Source organism: Bos javanicus, chromosome 3, assembly GCF_032452875.1.
Source record: "Bos javanicus breed banteng chromosome 3, ARS-OSU_banteng_1.0, whole genome shotgun sequence".
NCBI lineage: Eukaryota > Metazoa > Chordata > Mammalia > Artiodactyla > Bovidae > Bos > Bos javanicus.
Genome location: NC_083870.1, coordinates 54,679,933 through 54,697,285, shown reverse-complemented (window position 1 = coordinate 54,697,285; position 17,353 = coordinate 54,679,933). Strand labels below are relative to the sequence as shown.

Below are 17,353 nucleotides of genomic sequence, written 5' to 3'. Positions count from 1 at the left end.
CTCCAGGCAAGAACACTGGAGTGAGTTGCCATTTCCTTCTCCAATGCATGAAAGTGAAAAGTGAAAGTGAAGTCGCTCAGTCCTGTCCGATTCTTAGCGACTCCATGGACTACAGCCTACCAGGCTCTTCCATCCATGGGATTTTCCAGGCAAGAGTACTGGAGTGGAGTGCCATTGCCTTCTCCATATTGTATCATGATTGGTCAACAACAACAACAAAATAACAGAATTCTTTTTCAGTGCAATTGCCATTTAATAGAAAACCTGTAATCACTTATTAAAATCCAGATGCATATCAGAATTATCTTGGAATTTTTTTAAAAATACAAATGCCCAGGTATTGCTTTTTTTTCCCCCAAAGCTCTAGATGTGTTTCTAATGAACAGTCATATTTAATAACAACTGGACTATATGATGATATTCTACTTTTCTCTAGGTTGTTTCACTTTTCCTATTTCATATTCAGTGCTCCCATTGGGTTTAGTTTATGCTTTTCAATTTCTCTGTCTCTCTTTTTTTTTTATTTTTTTTTCTTGATGTTCTTCTAAAGTCCTTATCAAGAATAGTAGAAAAGCTTTTGTATATATATGATATATATGAATATATTATACATAATGTGTATTATATATATATATATATATATATTTTAGAAAACATAAATTTTTGTCTGGCTAAAAATTATGACATTTTGATTCTATTTGTTTGACTTAGTATGCATAGAGTCCTAGATTTCTAATTTATATTCACTCAAAACTTTGATATAGTTCCATGTATTTTGGCAGAAGCACACTGGCTGTGATGTACCGCACAGAAGTGTGGCCGAGAGAAGCTACCCCTCGCCCAAGGTCAGGGGCAGTGACTGAGAGTGCCAGGATGCGAAGGCACAGGAGCGGCCTAGAGGAGCTATCCCACATCCGAGGTCAGGGGCGGCGGCTGACAGGAGCAACCCCACATCCAAGAAGTGGTGGCTGTGAGGGTGCAGGGGGGCTGAGAGGAGCTACTCCACATTCAAGGTCAGGAAGGGCAGCCGTAAGGAGATACCCCTCATCCAAGGTAAGGAGCAGCAGCTGTGCTTTGCCAGAGCAGCCGTGAACAGATACCCCAAGTCCAAGGTAAGAGAAACCCAAGTAAGATGGTAAGTGTTGTGAGAGGGCATCAGAGAGCAGACACACTGAAACCACAATCACAGAAAACTAGCCAATCCAATCACATGTAACACAGTCTTGTCTAACTCAATTCAACTAAGCCATTTTGTGTGGGGCCACCCAAGATGGGCAGGTCATGGTGGAGAGATCTGACAAAATGTGGTCCACTGGAGAAGGGAATGGCAAACCACTTCAGTATTCTTGCCTTGAGAACCCCATGAACAGTATGAAAAGGCAAAATGATAGGATACTGAAAGAGGAACTTCCCAGGTCAGTAGGTGCCCAATATGCTACTGGAGATCAGTGGAGAAATAACTCCAGAAAGAATGAAGGGATGGAGCCAAAGCAAAAAGAATACCCAGCTGTGGATGTGACTGGTGATAGAAACCAGGTCCGATGCTGTAAAGAGCAATATTGCATAGGAACCTGGAATGTCAGGTCCATGAATCAAGGTAAATTGAAAGTGGTCAAATAGAAGGCAAGAGCGAACGTCAATATTCTAGGAATCAGCCAACTAAATTGGACTGGAATGGGTGAATTTAACTCAGATGACCATTATATCTACTACTGTGGGCAGGAATCCCTTAGAAGAAATGGATTAGCCATTTGGTGACCAATCATGGTCACCAAAAGAGTCCAAAATGCAGTACTTGGATGCAATCTCAAAAACGAAAGAATGATCTCTGTTCATTTCCAAGGCAAACCATTCAATATCACCGTAATCCAAGCCTACTTTCCAACCAGTAATGCTGAAGAAGCTGAAGTTGAATGGTTCTATGAAGACCTCCAAGACCTTTTAGAACTAACACCCAAAAAAGATGTCCTTTTCATTATAGGGGACTGGAATGCAAAAGTAGGAAGTCAAGAAACACCTGGAGTAACAGGCAAATTTGGCCATGGAGTACGGAATGAGGCAGGGTGAAGGCTAATATAGCTTTGCAAAGAAAATGCACTGGTCATAGCAAACACCCTCTTCCAACAGCAAAGAGAAGACTCTACACATGGACATCACCAGATGGTCAACACCGAAATCAGATTGATTATATTCTTTGCAGCCAAAGATGGAGAAGCTCTATACAGTCAGCAAAAATAAGACCGGGAGCTTACTGTGGCTCAGATCATGAATTCCTTATTGTCAAATTCAGATTTACATTGAAGAAAGTAGGGAAAACCATTACACCATTCAAATATGACCTAAATCAAATCCCTTATGATTATACAGTGGAAGTGAGAAATAGATTTAAGGGACTAGATCTGATAGACAGAGTGCCTGATGAACTATGGACAGAGGTTCATGACATTGTACAGGAGACAGGGATCAAGACCATCCCCATGGAAAATGCAAAAAAGCAAAATGACTGTATGAGGAGGCCTTACAAATAGCCATGAAAAGAAGAGAAGCTAAAAGCAAAGGAGAAAAGGAAAGATAAAAGCATCTGAATGCAGAGTTCCAAAGAATAGCAAGGAGAGATAAGAAAGCCTTCCTCAGCGATCAATGCAAAGAAATAGAGGAAAACAACAGAATGGGAAAGGCTAGAGATCTCTTCAAGAAAATTAGAGATACCAAGGGAACATTTCATGCAAAGATGGGCTCGATAAAGGACAGAAATGGTACAGACCTAACAGAAGCAGAAGATATTAAGAAGAGGTGGCAAGAATACACAGGAGAACTGTACAAAAAAGACCTTCCCAACCCAGATAATCATGATGGTGTGATCACTGACCTAGAGCCAGATATCCTGGAATGTGAAGTCAAGTGGGCCTTAGAAAGCATCACTACAAACAAAGCTAGTGGAGGTGATGGAATTTCAGTTAAGGTATTTCAAATCGTGGAAGATGATGCTGTGAAAGTGCTTCACTGAATATGCCAGCAAATTTGGAAAACTTAGCAGTGGCCACAGGACTGGAAAAGGTCAGTTTTCATTCTAATCCCAAAGAAAAGCAATGCCAATGCATGCTCAAACTACCACACAATTGCACATGCTAGTAAAGTAATGTTCAAAATTCTCCAAGCCAGGTTTCAGCAATACTTGAACCGTGAAATTCAAGATGTTCAAGCTGGTTTTAGAAAAGGCAGAGGAACCAGAGATCAAATTGCCAACATCCGCTGGATCATCAAAAAAGCCAGAGAGTTCCAGAAAAAACATCTATTTCTGCTTTATTGACTAGGTTAAAGCCTTTGACTGTGTGGATCACAATAAACTGTGGAAAATTCTGAAAGAGATGGGAATATCAGACCACCTGATCTGCGTCTTGAGAAACCTATATGCAGGTCAGGAAGCAACAGTTAGAACTGGACATGGAACAACAGACTGGTTCCAAATAGGAAAAGGAATACGTCAAGGCTGTGTATTGTCATCCTGCTTATTTACCTTATATGCAGAGTACATCATGAGAAACGCTGGGCTGGAAGAAGCACAAGCTGGAATCAAGATTGCTGGGAGAAATATCAATAACCTCAGATACGCAGATGATACTGCCCTTATGGCAGAAAGCGAAGAGGAGCTAAAAAGCCTCTTGATGAAAGTGAAAGTGGAGAGTGAAAAAGTTGGCTTAAAGCTCAACGTTTAGAAAACTAAGATCATGTCATCTGGTCCCATCATTTCATGGGAAATAAATGAGGAAACAGTGGAAACAGTGTCAGGCTTTATTTTGGGGGGCTCCAAAATCACTACAGATGGTGATTGCAGCTGTCAAATTAAAAAACGCTTACTTCTTGGAAGGAAAGTTATGACCAACCTAGATAGCATATTAAAAAACAGAGATATTACTTCGTCGACAAAAGCCCTTTTAGACAAGGCTATGGTTTTTCCAGTGGTCATGTATGGATGTGAGAGTTGAACTGTGAAGAAAGCTGAGCGCCAAAGAATTGATGCTTTTGAACTGTGGTGTTGGAGAAGACTCTTGAGAGTCCCTTGGACTGCCAGGAGATCCAACCAGTCAATCCTAAAGCAGAGCAGTCCAGGGTGTTCATTGGAAGGACTGATGCTAAAGCTGAAACTCCAGTACTTTGGCCACTTCATGAGAAGTGTTGACTCATTGGAAAAGACCCTGATGCTGAGAGGGATTGGGGGCAGGAGGAGAAGGGGACAACAGAGGATGAGATGGCTGGATGGCATCACTGACTTGATGCACATAAGTTTGGGTGAACTTTGGGAGTTGGTGATGGACAGGGAGGCCTGGTGTGCTGCAATTCATGGGTTCCCAAAGACTCAGACACGACTGAGCGACTCAACTGAACTGAACTGATTTTGGCATCTAGTATATTCTGAAGGAGATCAGCCCTGGGATTTCTTTGGAAGGAATGATGCTAAAGCTGAAACTCCAGTACTTTGGCCAACCTATGCAAAGAGTTAACTCATTGGAAAAGACTCTGATGCTGGGAGGGATTGAGGGCAGAAGGAGAAGGGGATGACAGAGGATGACATGACTGGATGGCATCACTGACTTGATGGATATGAGTCTGAATGAACTCTGGGAGTTGGTGATGGACAGGGAGGCCTGGTGTGCTGTGATTCATGGGATCACAAAGAGTTGGACACGACTGAGAGACTGAACTGAACTGATTACTGCTAGAAGTCTGTGTGTGTTTAGCTGCTCAGTCATGTCCTACTGTTTGCTACCTGCTGCCTGCCAGACTCCTCTGTCCATGGAATTCTCCAGGCCAGCATACTGGAGTGGGTAACCATTCCCTTCTCCAGGGTATTTTTTGGATCCAGGGATTTAACCCAGGTCTCCTGCATTACAGGCAGATTCTTTACTGTCTGAATCACCAGAAAAGTTTATTATCTTAGTTATTTTTTAAAAACAAGTTTTTTGAATGAGGCTTGAAACTTCTAATCCAATTCTGAGAATATAAAGAAATACTATGTTGTAAAAAAAAATAGGAATTTAACATGTGATATAGTATTATTAACTAAAGTTCAGTTTTATTCAAATTTCACAAAACTTTATGCTTGTGTCCCTTGTTTTTATACCTTATTCAAGACTCCACGTAGTATTTAACTGCATTGAGCAGCTTCAGCTGCATATAACAAATTCTGGTAAATTCTCTTTTCATTTTTATTCTATTACAAATATTTTCTAGTTTTCCTTGTTATGGCCTTTTGGATATACCCATTCAAAAGGACATTAAATTTCTAAACCCATATAATTTTTTAAGTATATCTTTGATATTAATGTCTCATTTTGATACCAAATTCTCATTTAAATGCTTTCTACTCTGCAATCACCCTCTGTGTTGTTTTCAGTCTCCTAACTTTATTGAGGATTTCAATGGCTAAGTCAAATATCTATCTTGGTAAATGTCACAGTGCACTTATAAGTGTGTGGGTTATTTTAACATATCTTTTGATATTGGTCTCTAACATAATTTCACAATGATAAGAGAACAGATTCTATGAGTTCAATACCTTTATACCATGACTCTTTTGCACCTGATCTCACATCCCTGGATAAGTTCCCTTGTCTCCTAGTTTATAATCTATGGGTACTTGGGTAGAATTTGCATTCTACTCTTTTGTGAAAATTGTATAAATCTTAGTTATGTTGAATTGGTTCATAGTGCTTTTCAGGTCTACTATATCCTTCTCTTTTTCTGAATATTCATTCCATTAATTTTCAAGAGTTTGATATTGAAGCTCCAACTAAAATCTTATCTACTTAAAATTAATTATAATATATGGTGGTACTATATATAGCTTTCTTCTGTATTTTCCAGGTCTCCTGTAAATGTGTTATATTTTCACAATTTAAAAATAAAAATGAAAGAGGAAAAAGAGTAAAGAAGATTCCCTGCCTTACCTTCTCCACATTGCCCAGGCCCTCAGTGTCCAGAAGGACCAGGGTGTGGTTCTCCTTGGAGGGGTGGGGCACACACCACATCCAGATGCCTTTGGTTTCAGACCTCACTGTGGAGCCCAGACGGAAACCTGCACAGAAAGAAGAATGCAAAGCACAATAAGGACAGATAGTCCAGGCTGCTCATGGGTTACTTTGGGTAAAATTGTTGAAATGTGAGTGCGTGGCTGGGGGAAATGTGTTTTCATTTCAGCAAGGACTGTCAGCTCCAATGTTTACACATGCTCAAGACCTTCCCAAGAAATATTTCTTGTCCCCTATTCACCTCATAACATTAATGGCTCATACTGTGTCACATTCCAGAATTCATGTGAACTCTATTAACCTTTCTATTTTTATCAGTTCCATATTCTCCACTTTCTGATGGAGTCCCAACAGTGAGAGGTACCAGCAAGAGAGCGGAAGTCAGGTGCCTGTTCCTTGGCTTCCACCCTGGTGAGCCATGGTGTCCTAGTACCTCTGTTCCTCTGCCTTCATCACATCTCCTTTCATTTAGCTCCATCCAGTTGTTCTGGTCTCTGTCACATTCTGGAATCCACTAACTGCCTCTTCACCCTATAGGAATTATAAAGGCTCCCTGGCCATTGTTTCTGCCACCCTCTGAGTGCTCCTGCTTCCTTCAGAAAAATGAAGTGAAGACCTGTGAGAATTGTTTGCCCTTCTTTCTAAGGCTTAAACCAACAGAAAGTGATTATGTGAGGTAATGGGCTCCCTGTTAGCTCAAACAGTAAAGAATCTGCCTGCAATGCAGGAGACCTGGGTTAGATCCCTGGGTTGGGAAGATCCCCTGGAGAAGGGAATGACAACCCACTCCAGTATCCCTGCTTAGAGAATTCCATGGACAGAGGAATCTGATGGGCTATACAGTCCGTGGATCACAGAGTCAGACAGGACTGAGCAACTAACACACATATGTGTAATAAAGCAAAATATGTCTTATCTATAGTCCAAGATTTTGACTGTCTGCCAGATGCCAATGCTCCCTTCAACTGAGAATAGAAATGCATATGATGAAATGCATAGGGGAGCATGGCTTAGGCCATTCAATTGCCATGTTCTGTGTATTCTGCTCTAGCGGGTATAAGACCTGAGATGATCTGTACTCTTCTACATCGTGATGACATTTGACTGCTTTCTGATTAATACAGAGCAGTCTGAGCTCCCAGTTCTCCCAGGGAGAAAGGCAGGGTATAATTGAAGTTCGTCACAATCAGTTATGTGAGGTAAAGGAGAGACAAAGAATCATAAGAAGGTGACAGTAGTGAGCTGCTTCTGCTAGTGAACTTTGACTGGGCACCAATTTTGCTTGTTTGTTTGTTGTTGTTGTTGTTGTTGTTCTTCCTGTCATTTAACTGGGATAGCAGTGCCACAATTCAAGTTCTTTAAAACATAACTAGGTGAAGGATTTCCTTAGTAGTGGAAATCACCTCCTTATTACCTGATGTTATCTTGAATAAAATAAAAAGGAATATTGTTGAAACACCTTGATTGTTGAAACATCTTTGACTGATATCATTTTTTAAGAGTTCTCAAATCTTTAATCATCAAAAAAATGACCTATTAATTATTTTAGCCTGGCAAAGAAAAAATGTTCTCCCCTGACTAGTTGTCAAGAATTCCTTAAAAGAAAGACAAATATAAAATGTTTAATTTGAGGCCAATGGGAGACTGTAAGCAAAAAGAAAGAGGAAGACAGGAAGAAGTCTATCTACAAGTACTACTTACCTGTAGTGAGGCAAATAATGTGCAACTGTACAGACACCAGATCAGCCAAAGCTAAAAAACTTCTTACCAAATTTTTATGATGATGTGGAGAATTCCAGTTACTGCTAATATGTACATAAATTGCACATAAAACTTGAAATACTGTTTGATATTATCTTGAAAGCCTGAAAACATATGGACTCCATGACCCAGCAGTGGCATTTCTGAGTATATCAAACAAGGGTAGCTAGTGTACACGTGCATCAGGATGTAGATACAGGAATATTCACAACAGTGAACCCATAAATGTTGGAGCTACAAATAATACCAGTGTTCATCATCAATGAGTGAATAAATAAAATTTCCTATCCTCTGTCAATAGCGTACTCTACAGTGGTGAATATACATGAATTATAGATATGTATGACAGACTAGATGACCCTCATAAACTTCTTGTTGAGCTGAAGAAGCAAGATCCCCATGATTGTCACAATGTAACTCCCTTTGTATTAAGTTTGAGCAATGCTTAACAAATGCAGAAACATAATATAAAGCCATTTTTAAAAAGGAAGAATGAAAGAATGCACCATGGAAGTCAAAACATGGGCGGGATCTAGTGAAGGTATGAGAGGGCATGATTAGGGATTTTGGGTGTTGAAGTATTTCTTGATCTGTGTAGTAATTACACAGATGATCACTTTAGGTTTATCAACTTTATTGTGTGTGTATATATATACATATATATATATATGTCTTATGCACTGTTCTATATGTAGTACAGCTCAGATAATAGAAAAGACTAAGTAGAGAAACAGGGGTATAATTTACCAAAGCTTGGAAATAAGGAAATTAAATGAAGCAAAAAATGATGGATGGTAGCTTCATTGAGATATGGGAGGTTGAGGAATTCATCTGTCTGTATTTCTTTACATCTCTTCTAAAAAACAAAGCGTGTTGAACAACATTTGTGTGCTATTTGAAATAACCCTGTCGTTTAGGGCAAAAGTGATGAAGGAGAAAGGAAGGGAGTCATTTTTGAAGATGAACCCTTGAGGAGATGGCAGTGGATGGGATTGGGACAAATTAGGCGGACATTTTGATGGGCCTGTGAACTCTCCAGTACTGGATAAAAGAGGGAACAATGTGGAGAGACAGGTTTGGAGATAAAAATTCAATGATGAGAATTAAGAAGTTGTTTTCAATGGGGGGAGTTAGAACATGGCAATAGAGGAGGATGATCAGCAGCCTGTGTTATCACTGTTTCCCAGCAAATGGTCCTGAACAATACTCACCGTGGTTCTGTCCTGCTAGGCGGTTCATCAGGTAGGACTTTCCTGTCCGATACAGCCCTGCGATGGCCACCACCACCAGAGGCTGAGATATCTGGTCAAGAATCTTCAGTGCTTTGGGATTTACTGATAATTTATTTTTCCAGTTTTCCACCAGATAGATGGGGTCCATTTTGGTAGGTCCAGCTGCAATGGGAACCTGTAACCCAGAGGAACAGCTTAGTAGACTATAAGATCTGGAAGTCATCTCTCACAGTGTACATTAGCCTTATGTTTGTGAAACTTACATATCAATTTTCCACGCTTTGCATGTTTCTAAAAGGTAAGTATTTAGCCAACCTGTGTCAAGGCCTGTACAGGTAAATTATGGAAATTATCTTATTGATCTTTAAGTGAACTCTAAAACAACCTTGGCTGCATGAGCCCTACAGTGAACAGAATGAGAAAACAAAGTATTGATGATGGAACCTTGAAAACACTAACATTTGGGGGGTACAGAGAGGCAGATGGGACATGAAGGAGATGAGGAGTGTTCAGAGATGATTTCTGGAGTGTCAGAATGATTTGGTCACTCATTAATTGTACAAATATTCACTGAGAAGCTACCATGCACTGAACACGGTTCTAGGGGCTCAGTATCAAACTGAAGAAAATGGATAGAAATCTCTGCCTCATGGTACTCTATTCCAGTGGTGGAAACAAATAATATAGAAAGCAAAACCAATATATATATATATATATATATATATATATATATATATATATATATGTAAGGCTTGTACATGCTCAGCCATATCCAACTCTTTGCCACCCCATGGACTGTAGCTTGCTAGCATTCTCTGTCCTTGGGATTTTTCCAGGCAAGAATACTGGAGTGGATTGCCACTTACTACTCCAAGAGATCTTCCCAACCCAGGGAGCAAACCCATGTCTCCTGCATTGGTAGGCAGATTCTTTAACACTGAGCCACCTGGGGAGCCCTATATGTACATGAGAGGGCAATGGCCTATGGAACACTGTGGGTTGAATTTATGGAGAGAGTATCCAGGGAAGACCTTGACAATAAAGGAAAGATGAAGGTGATCAGTGTCCTCATCCTTTGATGAGGACAGACAGATGCAGGGAAGCAGTGGGAGCAGGAACAGGCTGGAAGAGGAGGGTCAGTGAGAGAAAGAAATTGAGGTAAAGAATGCAGCTTCCTCTCGAACAAACACAACAGAATTTAAGGTACCTACACAATGTTGTTCATGTAAGAATTAATTTATTAACAGAAATTGTAGGACATTTCTTAAGCAGATAGAGAAGAGAAGCAAGGAACCAGGGTGTTGTCAGATCTGCCTAGATATGTCAGAGTCTCACATCTGGGCTAGCTTCTACTTTAAATAATTTCATTACAATGGTAGGGTGTTTTATGATCTCAAGAGTCAGACTGCAGTAGCAGTCAGAGAGCTTGGATTGTCCCTTTATTTTCTCAAAGACTATACTAAGCAACGTCCACATGTTGCCATACTTTATGAACTGTGTGATGACTGGGAAGATTAATTTCTCTGTGCCTCAAGTTTCTCTTCTGTAAAGTGGTGACATGAAAAGTAAAGATCAATCTGTCATTAAGGTCGTTGTTGTTCAGTTGCTAAGTTGAGTCCAACTACAGCATGCTAGGCTTCTTTGTCCTTCACTATCACCCGGAGTTTGGTCAAAATCATGTCCATTGAGTCAGTGATGCTATCTAACCATTTCATTCTCTATCATTTCTTCTCCTCCTGCCCTAAATCTTTCCCAGCATCAGGGTCTTTTCTAGGCGGCATTTTGCATGAGGGGGCCAAAGTATTGGAGCTTCAGCTTCAGCATCAGTCCTTCCAATGAATATTCAGGGTTGATTTCCTTTAGGATTGACTGGTTTGATCTCCTTGCAGTACAAGGGACTCTCAAGAGTCTTCTCCAGCACCACAATTTGAAAGCATAAATTTTTTGGCACTCAGTCTTCTTTATGGTCCAACTCTCACATCCATACATGACTACTGGATAAACCATAGCTTTGACTATACACACCTTTTTTGGCAAAGCGACATCTTTGCCTTTTAATATGTTGTCTATGTTGTCATAGCTTTCCTTCCAAGGAGCAAGTGTTTTTGTTTTTTTTTTTTTTAATTTCATGACTACAGTCACTATCTGCAGTGATTTTAGAGCCCATGAAAATAAAATCTGTCACTGCTTCGACTGGATGCCATGATTTTAGTTTTCTGAATGAGTTATGTCAGCTTTTTCACTCTCCTCTTTCACCCTCATGAAGAGACTGTTTAGTTCCTCTTCAATTTCTGCCATTAGAGTGGTATCATCTGCATATCTGAGGCTGTTGATATTTCTCCTGGCAATCTTGATTCCAGCTTGTGATTCATCCAAAACAGCATTTTGCATGATGTACTCTGCATATACATTATTAATAAATAAGCGGGGTGTCAATATAAAGCCTTGTCATCATCCTTTCCCAATTTTGAACCAGTCCATTGTTCCATGTCCAGTTCTAACTGTTGCTTCTTGACTTGAATACTCAAGGTTTCTCAGGAGGCATTTAAGGTGGTCTGATATTCATGTCTCTTGAAGAATTTTCCATGGTTCTTTATGATCCACACAGTCAAAGGCTTTAGCATAGTCAATGAAGCAGAAGTAGATTTTTTTATTTTTTTAATTCCCTTGCTTTTTCTATGATCCAACAGATGTTGGCAATTTGATCCCTGGTTCCTCTCCCTTTTCTAAATCCAGTTTGTACACCTGGAACTTCTTATTTCATGTATGGCTGAAGCCAAGCTTGAAGGGTTTTGAGCATTACCTTGGTAGCATGTGAAATGAGAGAGAGTGGACAATAGTTTGAGCAATCTTTGGCATTGCCCTTCTTTTGCACTGGAATGAAAACTGACCTTTTCCAGTCCTGGGGCCACTGCTGGGTTTCCAAATTTGCTGATATATTGAGTGCAGCACTTTAATAGCACCACCCTTTGGGATTTGAAATACCTCAGCTGGAATTCCATCTCCTCCATTAGCTTTGTTCGTAGTAATGCTTCCTTAGGCCCACTTGACTTCACACTCCAGGATATCTGACTCTAGGTAAGTGATCACTCCATCGTGGTTACCTAGGACATTAAGTTTTTTTGTGTGTAGGTCTTCTGTGTATTCTTGCCACTTCTTCTTAATCTTTTCTGCTTCTGTTATGTCCTTACTGCTTCTGTCCTTAATTGTCCCCATGTTTGCATGAAATGGTTCTCTCGATATCTCCAATTTTCTTGAAGACATCTCCAGTCTTTACCATTCTATTGTTTTCCTCTATTTCTATTTCTCCTTGTTATTCTCTAAAACTCTGCATTCAGTTGGGTTTATCTTTTCCTTTCTCCCTTGCCTTTCACGTCTTTTCTTTTCTCAGCTATTTGTAAGGCCTCCTCAGACAACCACTTTGCTTTTTGCATTTCTTTTTTTTGCGGGGGGAGGGAGAGGGATTGTTTTTGTCATTTCCTCCTGTACAGTGTTATGAATCTCTGTCCATAGTTCTTCAGGTATTGTATCAGATCTAATCCTTTGTATCTATTTATCACCTCCAGCGTAAAATCAAGGGCTTCCCTCATAGAGCAGTCAGTAAAGAATCTGCCTGCAAAGCAGGAGATCTGCATTCAATTTCTGGGTTGGGAACATCCCCTGGAGAAGGAATTGGCAACCTACTCTAGTATTCTTGCCTGGAGAATAATCCCATGCACAGAGGAGCCTGGCAGACTACAGTCCATAAGATCACAAACCAAAACACTGTATAATCCTAAGGGATTTTATTTAGGTCATACCTAATGGACTAGCAGTTTTCACTACTTTCTTCAATTTAAGCCTTATCTTTTTCAATAAAGAGCTCATGATCTGAGCCACAGTCAGCTCTAGGTCTTGTTTTTGCTGACTGTATAGAGCTCATCCAATATGGGCTGGAAAGAATATATCAGTCTGATTTCAGTATTGACTATCTGGTGATGTCCCTTCACCATGACAACAAGGCTATGATCCATGTAGGTAGTGGGGTCATTAGGAGGATTACATATCTCATAATGCTTACCATACTCTTAAAATTATACAAGCATATAGTCAATCCTATACAATTTTACAATTGTGTGTTTCTGAAGTCTGGGAGGGTAATTTCTGAATGAAAGGGGAGAGTTGGCTTTGGCCTGAGAAAGTGACACTTCCTTCCCTGGTTGCAGCAGTGGGAGGACACAGCCCAAGAGGAAGATGAGCAGGCTGGGAGGCCCAAGCAGTAACAACTGAGAGGGAGAACAGCAACGGGGGAAGAGTCAGGCTGGAGGAGCTGAAAGCTGCCCCGAGATGTCCAAGTACAGGTTCTGGAGTTGGGCTGCCAGGGTTCAAACCTGAGGGTTCAAGTCACTTATTGTCTGTTGAAACCTTGAGAAAGGAACTTACGTGCAAAGCCTCCATTTTCCTACCGGTGTTATAGGAAAAACAGTAATTCCTGCCTGATTTATTACTATACACATGGTAAGATATAAGTTCTCAGAAAGTTTTTAAAACTTTTCCTGCATTAATGTATGACTTCAAGAGTAAATAGGTTGGACAATATGTTATAATGTGTTGGTACATTCTGTAAGTTGCAATTTGCCAAGAAATATAACTTATCTAAAATCTCTCAGTCAGGAAAAAACATGAATTTGATCAAAAGAATTCCTCTCTAAAATTTCTCCTTCTCTCACTCTCTCTTACTCTTTTTTCTTTTTTTCTACAGTGGATGGGGACCAGAGACAGAGCAGTAAAATGACCTTTTACTGCTGTGTTAGGTGAAAATTAATAAAAGGAATCTTCACTCAAATGGAATCAGCAGGCCAGAAAGAAGACCTCTCACACAGTACCACTGGAGATCCCCAAGGAAAAAATCTTCAACAGGAGATTCTCCAGTGAGAGTCCCCAACAGGAAAAAGTATGCCTCACATCTCCTAGAAGAACCCAGGAGTACCCCAGCAACCCAGCCAAGGGAAAAGGGTCATTACCTTGAACTCTCACTTTCCTCCAATGGACTTTCTTTTAAAACAATCCTTTCCAACTTACTACTTTTCTTTATAAAATAAGACAGAGAAACTTCCTCTTTTTCTTGGTTGAATTTGCCCCATGTCTTTTGCTACAGGTTGCTTGTCCCAAATGACAATTCCCCTGCTATTCCTGAGTAAATCCATTTTTACTTGAAAAATCACTATTTTTAAGGTGAACAGATTTAAGCAACAAATACAGTAGCATTCACTTCTGAGTCAGAATATTCATAAAGCTTTGTAGGAGACCATAAATTTACCATGTACTTTTTTTTTTTAATTAAAAATATTCTGAGGTTTTCAAACCAAGAAACTTCAAAACTAAATAGAATGAAATAGTGTTACTAGATGGCAGAAAATGATGAACAGTTTCCAATGGTTACTATTCAGTAGAGTTATCTGAAGTGATAGTTAAAAGTACCCCACACTCTGTATTTTCAGCAAGCATCAGAAGTTATAAGAGGCAGTATTTGTACGGGCCAGGTATTAAAAAAAAAAAAAAAAGCATGGTAAATACACATGAATAGGCTTACAGTTAGTGTTTTTTCATTAAGAATGAGATTGAACTATTTCAAATAATAGTTTTGTATTATTCAAAATATTAAATGTTAAGAAAAAAATAATCCACTGTTAATCTGTTAGGATTTAAATTGTCTGTGGACTACCACTAGTGCCCAGCGGGGTGCAGTCATGATGGAGGGGGCTGGAGGAGGAGACTGCACCCAGGGCTTCTGCGAGCGGGCTGGGAGTTTGGGCCCTCAGTCCTAAAAAGGACTTCAGCCCCTTTTTCTCAGAAAATGAAGCATACTCTCTTCCTTGTCCCATGCCAGATTTTTGCTCCAGCCCTGCTTAGGGGGTTTCCTTGGACAACAAGGAGATGAAACCAGTCAATCTAAAAGAAATTCAATTCTGAATATTGATTGGAAGGACTATTGCTGAAGCTAAAGCTCCAATATTGGCTACCTGATGTGAAGAGCCAACATATTGGAAAAGACCCTGATGCTGGGAAAGATTGAGGGCAGAAGCAGAAGGGGTGAAAGAGGATGAAATGGTTGGATGGCATCATGGACTCAATGGACATGAGTTTGAGCAAATCCCAGGAGGTAGTGGAGGCTGGGGTGCTTCAGCCCATGGGGTCGCAGAGAGTCAGACACCATCTTAGCAGCTGAACAACAGCAACTAGTACATGCTCCAGGAAGAGCAGAGCATCAGGGTGACATGCCTCAAAGCCAACCAACTCTGAGCTGCTTGAGCTACACTCTGACCCCACGGGGCCATCCTTGCCTCCCCTCCCCCAGGATAGGGCCTGCACTGGGGGATTTTATTGTTGTTATTTAACAGAAGAGTGCTTGGAAGGTCAAGCTTAGGAGCAAACTTACTTGGAGCAGACACTGCAGCTGGGAGTCAAGTCAGCTGCTCCGGATCGCCCCTAGGGCTCATTTTGCTTCTGTCTCCTCTGGATACTGCTCTTATTCAGAAGCTGAAAAGCCAGTTGGTTATTAAAAGTCACCCGGTGTGGGTGGGGTTTATGAGAATCGAAATTGAAAAGACAGAAGGACTTGTATTTTTTTTTCCCTTTCCTGGAGGCAGTAACCTAGATGCCTTCCAGGAAAGCCAGGGAGATAAGGGTTCCTCCCTGCCTGGCTGGGTAAACCCAACTTCGTCCCTCCTCCACAGGTGACTTAGGCATTCCTGACCCCACAGTGAATGAGACCCAAATAATGGTAGGATGAGAGTTCAACAGCCTGTCTCTCAGGGGTGTTTTTATGAAAGAAGGGGTTTATTTATTAATTTTTTTTTTCAGTTGAAAAGCCTTTAATTCTTTTATTTTTCTCTTTCCTTTTTAAAAAAGTATTTTCTTTTTAACTCTATGATTTCTTTCTTCACTGGAGAAGAAAATGGCAACCCACTCCAGTGTTCCTGCCTGGAGAACTCCATGGACAGAGGAACCTGTGTATTTAACCCTTGATTTTATAGCCCAGAAATATTCACTGTTTTTTGTTTGCTTGTTTTTTTCCTGCTCTTTTACTAAGGTGGATCCACATTTGGGGTTTGGGGGTTGATTCAGATTTCTTCCATTCTTTTCTATATCCTAAGGTGTTGTACTAACCTACAAGTTAAAAGCTTGACTGCTGCTGTTAGGGAACCAGGTTCTTTTGCCCAAGGAGCCACAAGCCAAAACACTGAGACACCAAGGTTTGCAGCAGAGGCCACCCAGTAAGGAGGCAAGAGAACAAGTCTCAGGTCTGCCTCCCAAGAGGACAGGGGCTTAGAATATTAACAGGAGCAAGAAGCAGAATGGTCTTAGGCCTTAGAGAAAGGTGATTGGTGGTAAGGAAAAGTGAGATAATTGGTGTTCTGTGCAAGTTTATCTTGGTTACATGCTTCTTCATGGGACATGTGCAAATACAGAGGATTTGGTGTGAAACAGGTTGGTGAATTTTGGGCTGTGATGACAGTGGATCACCTATGGGACAAAAAGTCTCTTCTGTGCAGATTCTGATGAGCTGTATTGGTTTGACCTGGTATCGACCAGTTTTATTGTGTTACAATAGGAGTTTTCAAACAACCTGTTCCCTTACCTGCTGTTCTGTAAAAGGAGCTCAAGAATTTCACTTAGTCACCAGTTTCTGTTACAGGTCTTTAACCCTGTGAATCAGGGTTTGGTTATCTGCCAGGAGCCAGCACGGGAGTTCCCACCCATGACAAAGGTCATGCGGAGAGGATTTGACATGCAAAGGCGAATCAGAACTCGAGAGGCCCCCTGGACCTGCCCAAGCATCTACCCCCAAACCAAAATCTGTCTGTTTTGCTATTTCACGACTTTCACCAACTCTTCTGACATTAACGGGGGGCTATCCCCGATCACCTTTCTCTGAAGAAAATCAACTTAGAGCTCTAGTTAATAAGTCTCCTGGGCATAATAGGAGTGTTTCAGTTCAAACCCCTCTGATGACTTTCTAGCTTGCCTGACAGGTTTGTTCGGACTCCTGCAGCTACGCATGTGATTGTTCACAGCCTCCCAACCATGAGAGGCACGGGAAGCTTAAGATATATTGTCTTCCCCACCCTCCTCAGCATTTACTTGTAGACTTTTCAATGATGACCGTTCTGACTGGTATGAAGTAGTACCTCATCATAGTTTTGATTTGTGATATTGAGCATCTTTTCTTATGGCTCTTGGCGACCTGTATGTCTTTGGAGAAATGATGTTTAGGTCTTCTCACTTTTATGATTTTGTTTTTTTTTTTTTTTTTTGATGTTGAGCTGCATGTCGGTTGCATAATTTGCA

The 17,353-nt window shown here is 40.6% G+C and overlaps 1 protein-coding gene across 7 annotated transcripts in view; it reads right to left on the bottom strand.

Annotated features, from left to right (window-relative positions):
* The window catches only part of LOC133244311 (guanylate-binding protein 4-like), a 187,139-nt gene that overhangs the window by 24,625 nt on the left and 145,161 nt on the right, over window positions 1-17,353 (bottom strand). For 6 of the 7 annotated variants that reach the window (XM_061411320.1, XM_061411319.1, XM_061411322.1 and 3 more), the window contains exons 2-3: window positions 9,002-9,197; window positions 5,949-6,076 (exon numbers count right to left, since the gene is read on the bottom strand). In XM_061411320.1, coding sequence (XP_061267304.1) covers window positions 5,949-6,076; window positions 9,002-9,170 — 297 coding nt within the window. In that variant the 5' untranslated portion in view covers window positions 9,171-9,197. The remainder of the gene's footprint in view (window positions 1-5,948; window positions 6,077-9,001; window positions 9,198-17,353) is intronic. The other variant, XM_061411323.1, reaches the window with a different exon arrangement.